This window comes from Pyrus communis, chromosome 16 (assembly GCF_041283825.1).
Source record: "Pyrus communis isolate YQ-2024b chromosome 16, ASM4128382v1, whole genome shotgun sequence".
Taxonomy (NCBI): Eukaryota; Viridiplantae; Streptophyta; class Magnoliopsida; order Rosales; family Rosaceae; genus Pyrus; species Pyrus communis.
The window spans coordinates 22,066,208-22,076,454 of record NC_142580.1 but is presented as its reverse complement, the minus strand read 5'-3'; the positions used below and the strand labels follow the sequence as shown (position 1 = coordinate 22,076,454).

Here is a 10,247-nt window from a genome sequence, read left to right as displayed (position 1 = left end):
GACGAATACGCCATGCTAAGCTTCACTAGTAGTACCCACGGCATGGAGGGGTACATCATCCACCACATGCTCCTCGAACTTCTCATAGTAAGGCTTTAATCGATGGCCATTCACCGTGAACTCTTGTCCTGTTTTCAAGCTTTGAACTTGGACTGCACCATAAGGAAAAACATTAGTAATAACAAACGGCCCAACCCACTTAGAACGCAACTTACCAGGAAACAAGCGAAGGCGGGAATTAAAGAGTAGCACTTTCTGCCCAATGGAGAATGATTTGCCTCGAATCATCTTATCATGAAAAGCCTTTGTCTTTTCCTTGTAAATTCGAGCGTTGTCATACGCCTCGTTCCTAATCTCTTCTAATTCATTCAATTGGAGCTTCCTGTGAAGTCCAGCCGCATCAATGTCCATGTTGAATGTCTTGATGGCCCAATGCGCCTTGTGCTCCAATTCCACGGGAAGATGGCATGGTTTGCCATAAATGAGCCGAAATGGGGACATGCCCAGTGGGGTCTTGTAAGCCGTGCGATATGCCCACAACGCATCCTCCAATCGTACACTCCAATCCTTCCTTGTAGGGCCCACGGTTTTTTCTAGAATCTGCTTAATCTCCCTATTGGAAACCTCGGCTTGCCCATTGGTCTGAGGATGATAAGGTGTTGAAACCTTATGCGTGACGTTGTACTTCTTGAGCAAAGCCTCAATGGTTCGATTGCAAAAATGAGATCCTCCATCACTTATGATCACTCGTGGCATTCCAAACCTTGCAAATAGGTTAGTTCTAATGAAATCTGCAACCACTCGAGAATCATTAGTTCGGGTGGCTTTTGCTTCCACCCATTTTGACACATAATCCACAGCAAGTAAGATATACAAGAAACCATGTGAGGAAGGAAAAGGACCCATAAAATCAATACCCCAAACATCAAAAATTTCAACCGGGAGAATAACATTTTGCGGCATTTGATCCTTTGCACTAATGTTGCCCATTCTTTGGCAACGATCACAAGACATACAAAAGTTTCTAGCATCCTTAAATAAAGTTGGCCAATAGAATCCACATTCTAAAACCTTGAGGGCTGTGCGTTGTGTCCCAAAGTGTCCCCCACATGCATAAGTGTGACAAAATGTTAAAATAGAAGTGAATTCCATGTCATGCACACACTTACGTATAATCTGATCCGAGCAATATTTCCACAAGTATGGATCATCCCAAACATAAAACCTAGCGTCTTTTTTCAATTTATCACGTTGGTTTCTATTTAAAGTGTTAGGAACTTGTTTAGTCACCAAATAATTTACCAAATCCGCATACCAAGGCTCACTTACCTTAATGGATAACAATTGCTCGTCGGGGAAGGTCTCTACAATAGGGTACGGCTCCTCTTCGTGTATCATGCGGCTTAGGTGGTCAGCCACCACATTTTCACTTCCCTTTTTGTCCTTGATTTCGATGTCAAACTCTTGAAGAAGTAGCATCCATCGAATTAGTCGTGGTTTGGCTTCCTTCTTCGTGAACAAGTACTTTAAAGCTGCATGATCAGTGAAAATAATAACCTTAGTACCAAGTAAATACGATCGAAATTTATCTAAAGCAAAGACAATGGCAAGAAGTTCTTTTTCAGTAGTTGAATAGTTCAATTGAGCGTCATTCAACGTCCGAGATGCGTAGTAGATAACATGCGGCTGCTTGTCCTTCCTTTGGCCTAAAACAGCCCCTAATGCATAGTCGGATGCATCACACATTAGCTCGAACGGAAGGCTCCAATCTGGTGGCACAATGATGGGTGCCGTGGTTAGCATGTCCTTGAGGAGTTGGAAAGCTGCCGTGCATTCCTTGGTGAAGTCGAAAGGTGCCTCTTTTTGTAGGAGGCGGCATAAAGGTTGGGAGATCTTCGAGAAGTCCTTGATGAACCTCCTATAAAAACCTGCATGGCCAAGGAACGAACGAACCTCTCTAACCGAAGTAGGAGAGGGTAAGTGACGCACAAGATCTATTTTTGATTTATCTACCTCAATACCTTTTTCAGAAATAATATGACCTAAAACTATGCCTTGTTTAACCATGAAATGACATTTCTCCCAATTTAACACAAGGTTAGTTTCAATGCATCGTTTTAAAATCAAACTAAGATTATTCAAACAACCATCAAATGAATCACCAAAAACGCTGAAATCATCCATAAAAACTTCAATAATTTTCTCAACATAATCGGAAAATATGCTCATCATGCATCTTTGAAATGTGGCAGGTGCATTACATAAACCAAATGGCATACGACGATAAGCAAATGTACCAAAAGGGCATGTGAAAGTGGTTTTTTCTTGATCTTCCGGAGCTATCACAATTTGATTATAACCTGAATATCCATCAAGAAAACAATAAAAAGCATAACCCGCTAACCTTTCAAGCATTTGATCAATGAATGGCAAGGGAAAATGATCTTTCCTTGTCGTGGCATTGAGCTTCCTATAGTCAATACAAACCCTCCAACCTGTTTGGATTCGCGTAGGAACAAGCTCATTTTCGGCATTTGTCACCACAGTTACTCCGGATTTCTTTGGAACACATTGCACCGGAGACACCCACCGACTGTCTGAAATTGGATAGATCACTCCACAATCCAAGAGCTTGATTATCTCCTTCTTCACAACTTCCATCATTGGAGGGTTGAGTCGGCGTTGAGCCTCTCGAGATGTTTTGGACCCCTCCTCCAAAAGTATACGATGCATGCACGTAGTCGGGCTTATTCCCTTGATGTCGGCCAAGGTCCACCCAATGGCGGTTTTGTACTCCTTTAACACCCTCACTAACTTACCTTCTTCTTGTGCCGTGAGTGAGGAGGATATGATGACGGGCAAGGTCTCTTGATCTCCCAAGAAAACATACTTCAAATGACTTGGCAATGGTTTAAGTTCAAGGGAAGGTGGCTGCACAACTGAAGGAATGGGCTTATCAGTCGAAATTGGAATTGAAATTGGGTCCGAGGACTTACCAGATTGTAGTGGCAATGACTCAAGGGCAGCCACTATCTCAACCATGTCATTACTAGGGGGCACGGCATGGTGCTCACCATGCATGCCGTGGGTATGCACTTGCCCTACTTCCTTGTCCTTGAGTTCCATTCCCTTTGTGATGACCAATTCAAGTGCATCTTCGTTCAATTGTTCAAAATGGTCCTGCGCCAACGAATCAATTACATCAATAGCAAAACATGAATGATCATCAAGAGGGTACTTAATAGATTCAGAAAGATTGAAATTAATCACTTCCCCATCAAATTCCATTGTCAAGGTCCCATTAAACACATCAATCTTTGTGCGGGCGGTTTTCATAAAGGGCCGGCCAAGAAGAATTGGCAAGGACGGGGTATGGTTTGATTCCTCCATTTCCAATACATAGAAGTCCGCCGGAAAGATTAGATGATTAACCTGCACTAACACATCTTCCAAAACACCCTTTGGATAGGCATTAGATCTATCGGCCAATTGAATAATCACACCATCATTTTTTAACTCACCTAGGTTCATAGATGCATAAATTGAGTAAGGCATAACATTAATAGATGCACCTAAGTCTAGCATGGCATGTTCAAACCGATTATTGCCAATAACACAAGGAATTGTAAAACTACCCGGATCTTTGCATTTAGGGGGCAATTTACGTTGTAAGATGGCTGAGACATTTTCACTTACCTTTACAACCTCTTTGTTAGAAATTCTCTTCCTAGTGGTGCAAAGTTCTTTTAAAAACTTAGCATACCTTGGAACTTGCTTAATTGCATCCAAAAGTGGTATATTGACTTGTACTTTTCTAAATGTCTCTAAAATGTCCTTTTCAACTTCCTCCTTCTTTGTTTGCATGAATCTGCGAGGAAAGGGTACATTTGGAGGAATAGCATTAGAAATAATCGAACTTGGAACATTCTTACCCTTGGAAGCCGAATGGTGTAGGTTAGGTGGCTGCGGCAAGGTACTTTCTACCCTTGCCGTGGCTTGTTCTTGCTCCCCCTCCTCCAATTGCAACTTTTCATCCTCCGTTGGGGCTGAGTTAGAGGGTTGTGCAGCCGTTCCAACTTGTTTTCCACTTCGCAACATGATTGCTTTGGCAGATTCAAATCCTCCTTTTGGGTTGACAACGGTTGAACTAGGCAACTTACCTTGTTCTCTAAATTGGCCCATGAACTCCGCAATCTGCCCTACTTGCTTTTCTAATTCATCAACCTTTTTGTCCCTAGTTTGCATTCCCTGCGCCATAGAAGTTAGTAATTGAAAAATTTGATCATTATCTATGGACGAACCTGATTTCGGTTGTGTAGGTTGTGCTTGGGGTGGTGTGGGTGCATGCGGCCTTTGGTAGAACCCCGGAGGTTGCTGCCTAAATGTGCTTTGTTGTTGAGGTTGTTGTGGCTCCCTCCATTTGAAATTTGGATGATCTCTCCAACCGGGATTGTATGTGTTAGAGAAAGGATCATTCCTTGGTTGGTTTTGGTTCCCATAACCCACGGCATTGGCAGATTCCCACCCTCCGTTCTCAATCAATTGAGGGCACTTGTCCGTGAGATGTCCATTCATGGAGCACACGCCACAAACAGCCACACTTTGTACCTTCGGTAATTCAACCACCTGCGAAAGTAGAGAAGTAAGATTAGCCATTTGATTTTGAAGTTCGGAAATAGCACTTACCTCATTAACTTGTTGCTGCCGTGGCATGTCTCTTTGGCCAACTCCTTCGTATTGTTGAGCATTCAAAGCTCGGTTGGCAATGAGAGTCTTGGCGGCCATAGGTGTTTTGTCCACTAAAGCTCCACCCGCTGAGGCGTCTAGCATTTGACGTTCAATTGGTAGAAGCCCTTCGTAGAAATATTGAAGAAGAAGCTCCTCCTTCATTTGGTGCTGTGGACATGAAGCAACAAGGGTTTTAAAACGTTCATAATAAGTTGGAAATGATTCACCTTGATCTTGCTGAATGCCACTAATTCTTTTACGTAAAAGAATGACTCGAGAAGTTGGGAAAAACTTCTCTAAAAACGCCCTTTTCATACTCTCCCATGACGTGACAGTTCCGGGGGCTAGTTCATACAACCAATCTTTAGCCTTTTCCAAGAGAGAAAAGGGAAAAGCCTTCATTTTTAAAATGCTCCCATCAACATTCACCGGGGTCATACTTGAGCAAACAACCTCGAACTCCTTCAAGTGTTTATTAGGATCTTCCATGGACAACCCATGGAACTTAGGAATATGGTGCAATAAACTGGACTTGAGTTCGAACTCGTCAGTCTTGTCGGGGGCTGCCCTTGGATATTGAATGCATAGAGGCGTGGCATTAACCAATCCCGAAGCGGAAAGCTCCTTGATTGTTCGGTTGTCGGCTGCCATAACTTGTTCTTCCTCAACAACCCTTGCCGTGGCCTCCTCCTCCACTTGTATTTCGTCCTCTTCAAGCTCAGGTGCAGGTTGAGATGGTTGAGGCTCTTGTTGATTCTTCTTTCTTCTCAAGGCTCGCTCAAAATCGTCGTCAAAGTCTAAGATATGCGAATGAACCGGTTGAGAACTCCGAGTCATAAACTAGTGCCTAAAACAAGGAAACAAATAGGTCAGAAACTAAAACAAATAACAAACTAATAACACACGAAAATAACTAAAAAGAAATAACAAGGGATTAGCAAAGTTGCTAATCCCCGGCAACGGCGCCAAAATTTGATGCGAAAATTAGCTTAACACACAAATTAACCCTCTTTTGACAATTGTAGCATATAAATAAGTAGGGATCGTTCTTACACCGGGGATTAGGAGGGCTTGCTAAACACTCTAAACTGACTCAAATAAATAAACTTAATCTTTAAAACACTTAAACTCACTTAAAAAGACTCAAACACGTTCACAAAACTCAAAATAGGCTAAAAACACTCAAAACTGCCTTAAAAACACAATCTGGGCAGTTTTGAGCCTAAACACAATTTTGGACGAAAATTGGTTCTAACTTGACTCAAAACTCTTAAAAACACAATCTAAAACATATTTGGACCAATTAGACACTCTAAGACAATTGGGGATTTGGTTTTTGACGAAAATCAAACAAACAAAACAAATATGTAAAATAGGCAGATTCTGACGAAATTGGTGAAATTAAATGAATGGTGAGATGGCTAGGAGGTTTTTCTCCACACATGGCATAATTGCATACAAAATAATCTCCAGTTGCTTATTCGATGAATTTATGAACCTCAACACCCCAAGTTAATTAGGTACGCTTAAATTAACTCTCAGATTTCCCTTAGGTCATTGAATTGAATGGAATTAGCGCATAGCAATCAAATTATTCCTTAAAAGTTTTCTATATGAAAGCGCATGATAGAAAGACAATCAAAGATCATTAGGTTCTATGGAAATCATAGGTGTTGACGAGGCATTCGTAACTATGAAAGCGCATGATACTTATGCCAAGAATTCACTTATCATAATTGCGACCAACAATCTTAACTACTCATGGATATGAGTTCCCAACGATTAGGTGAAGTTCCCTCATATCCTAGCATCATGTTTATGCATGCAAATCAAGCGTGCACTCTCAATTCATATACATAAACTAGTTTTAATTAAAATAGATAAGTAAATTGAATTCATCATTCATGAAATCACAACTGAAAGTAATCAAATCATCATGCAAATATAACCATGGTTTCGAATTTCCCCCCTAGCCAAAGGGGGGATTAGTTCCTCATGCTTGCACAACAAAAAGTATTGAATTTAAACATTGAAATCATAAGAAAGATTACACCTAAATGCCCAGCAATTCCAAGATGGATTCGATGCACAGATTGGCTCCTCTTCCTCCTCCTTGCTGCGGCACAAAGTTTGGGTGATGGAATTTGTGGTTTTGGGTGGTGTTTTCTTGTTTGGAGGGATGGAGGATGGTTGATTATGGTGGGGAAGGGTGCGGCAGAGATGTATGGATGTGTAGGGAGGTCTATGGAGGCTTAGAATGGAGAATGGAGGTGCGGCACAAGGGTTTTCTGTCTAGCATAAGGGGTGTACGAATTTGTGGCTGAAAATATGTTTATATAGTCCTAGGGTTTATTAGATTAGGGTTTACTTAACAGGTTTTGTGGATTAGGGCCCTAGAATTCGGCTAGGGTTAATCAAATCCACTTAGGAGAAGGTTTTGGCCCACATATTTTTATAAACTGATTTGTATACCCAAATCCACAAGGATTAGGCCTTGGAATTCAGAATCCCAAAGGGATTAGGCCTAGGAAGGTGCGGCTGATTTAGGGGAGAGGGTAGCTTGGCTTGCAAGGCAAGGTAAAGCCTTCTAGAAAGGTTTGGGCGCCACTTTTCTAGGGTTTCTAGAAAGAATAGGTTTTGTGGCAGATTTGGGCCTTCTAGACTAGGATGCTTCTAGAAATAGGTTCTAGAATGATCCATTTAAGTCCCCATGTAATTAGGAGTAAGACATGATAAGGTTTGGATAGGATAAGATGAGATAAGGTTTGGATAATGTTTTGGATAATTGGATAATGTTGGATAATGTTTTGGATAATTGGATAATGTTTCCTCTTTTCTTGCACTTTCCTTATCCACTTTGTCCTTAGCTTAGTTCCTTCCTCTTCTTATCACATTTCCAACTTCTTGAAGTCCAAATTCGTCCATCCATGTTAGCCCACATGCAAGCTCACCACCTAGTGTCCAAAATAGCTCCAAAATGCACCAAAATGCACTTTCTTGATACTTTGACCCATAGGACCTACAAACACACGAAATTGAGTTGTAATACGACATTAACTAAGAAATAATAGCACAAATGCACAAGAATAAGGTAGTTAAGTCGCCTAAATATGCTCCTATCAATTTGCATAACACATATTCAAGAAGAAGTTGTGTAGTGACCACCACCATAGCCAAATAGCCTTACTTCCCATACTTCGTATATGTTGTAAGTTTTAACCCCGTTGAGCCTTGTTTAGCCTTTATTCTTTGTTTACCCACATTTTCCTCACCTAGCCTAGTTTAGGACAATCCCCACCCTTGTTCTTAAAAGATAGTGAGCATGACTTAATTGAATTCCTTTTGAGTTACATTATGAAAGAAAATAAGTGTGGGGGAGAAAATGTTTAAGTGTTTATGTTTTGAGATTCAAAAGAAAAGAAAAAGAAAAGAAAAAAAAAAAAAAAAAAAAAAGAAAAAAGAAAGAAAGAAAAAAAAAAAATGAAAATAAGTGAAAATGAACTCACGAGCGTTGATGGTTGAAGAAAGGGTCCAAAAAAAAAAAAAATGAATATGGCCCTAAGTTCTGTGTAATTCCCCTTGGGTGATCAAAGTTGACTTCTGCATTCTAAAGGAAATTCTAAGTGCCTAATTCAATACTTTGCTCACTATTGCTTGAAGAACGTTTGTTATCCTTACCTTTCATTTTTAGCCAATTACCCCAAGCCCCGTTACAACCCTTGACTTCTATATTGAGTGTTATGTATTTCAATTGTGGAGTTTGAACTTGGTATGAGCTTATGGTGTCACTGGTTCTCGCGTCTAAGTAGTAGCATTCCATTCATGAGATCATATCTAAACATGCTTATTAACTCCAGAAAATGCTTTCCTTATTATAACATATGTGAGTGTTCGTCTACATGTTTACATCAATCTTCTCACATATACCTAGTTCAGGGTGTGTAGTCAGAAAATCTGTGTGAAAAACGAGAGTACATCTAGTAAGAAATTGAGGGAATTCTCTAAGGCATGTTACTACATTCAAAACATGGTTTTAAATGCTTAATTGTGAACTAGTATGTGGTGACTATGATTAAGAATGTACTTAAGTGTAAAGATGGCTCAAATCTGTGAGAATAATGATTTTTAACTTGTCATGTGCATTGGAAGTCCCTGATACGATTGTTGGAAGGTGTAGGTTGTGTTTTGTTCTTTTTGTTTTGTTTTTCTGTTTTGCTCGAGGACTAGCAAAAGCTAAGTGTGGGGGTATTTGATAGGAGCATATTTATGCGACTTAAATGGCTTGTTCTCGTACATTTACGTTATGTTTCTTTAGTTATTTTAGTACTTTAAGCTATTTTCGTGTGTTTGTAGGTCCAAAGGGCTAAAGGAGCAAAAAGATGCATTTTGGAGACTTTTGGAGCACTTTTGGGCTAAGGACGGATAGCTTATGCTTGAAGCCAAAGTGTTGGACGAAATTGAAGACCTAATTGGAGCCAAAGTGTTGGAACCTTGTTCTCTTTAGTTTTAGGACATTTAAACCTTTCCTAATCCCAATCATGCCATGCATAACACACATCCATTCTAACACATTGTCATTGCACATGCATTTCCTTCATTAGTTAACCCACATGCACTTATCACTTATCATCACCACATATCATATCACTTAATCACTTATCACTTATCATCACCACTTAACCACTTATCATATCATAATCACATATCATATCACTTATCACTTATCACTTAACATAACATCCACCTACTTCACCTACAACATCCACCCACTTCACCTACAACATCCACCCACTTCACCTACAACATCCACTTCACCTACAACATCCACCTACTTCACCTACAACATCCACCTACTTCACCTACAAATGACATAGCCATATGTTCCCTCCACTACTCCTATAAATACCCTTGCATTCATTCATTCATGGACATCTCATTTCATACACAACACACCATTTTTCCATTTCCCTATTAATCCAAACACCACTCCCCAAACCATTCACACCATCAAACTATCCTTAGACCTTGTGCTACAACAACGAGGAAGAGAAGAGTGCCTAAACGTTCATACAATTCAAGTTTGAGTTGTTGGAATGTTTAGGTGTTTCTTTGATTTCAATGTTTAAATTCAATTCTCTTTGTTTTGTATGAGGAACTAAACCCCCCTTTAGCTAGGGGGTGATTCGAAATATATGTTTATGCTTGCATTTTGATTTGATTACTTCTAATTACGTTTCATAAGTTGTGAATTCAATTTGTTTAACTGTTTTATTGATAACCTATTTATGTATGTTTATTGAGAGTGCACACTTAATTTTCATGCATGAATTTGACGCTAGAATATAAGTGAATTTCACCTAATCGTTATGAACTTATATTCACAAGTAGTGGAGGTTGCTTATAAACAATCGCGTTAAACGAATTCTTGGCATAAGTTTCATGCAATCATAGTAACGAATGCCTCGTCAACACTTATAGTTTTCAAAGAACTTAATGATTGTTGCTTGTATCTCTATTAT

General features: G+C 39.9%; 1 protein-coding gene across 1 annotated transcript; it reads right to left on the bottom strand.

Moving 5' to 3' along the window:
• Positions 1-2,158: 2,158 nt before the first annotated feature.
• On the bottom strand, positions 2,159-5,565 carry LOC148690136 (uncharacterized). The gene is made up of 2 exons (XM_088687194.1): positions 2,209-5,565; positions 2,159-2,170 (listed from the first exon to the last, which is right to left on the bottom strand). The coding sequence occupies exons 1-2, from the start codon at positions 5,563-5,565 to the stop codon at positions 2,159-2,161; spliced, it is 3,369 nt and encodes a 1,122-aa protein (XP_088543320.1).
• Positions 5,566-10,247: the final 4,682 nt, after the last annotated feature.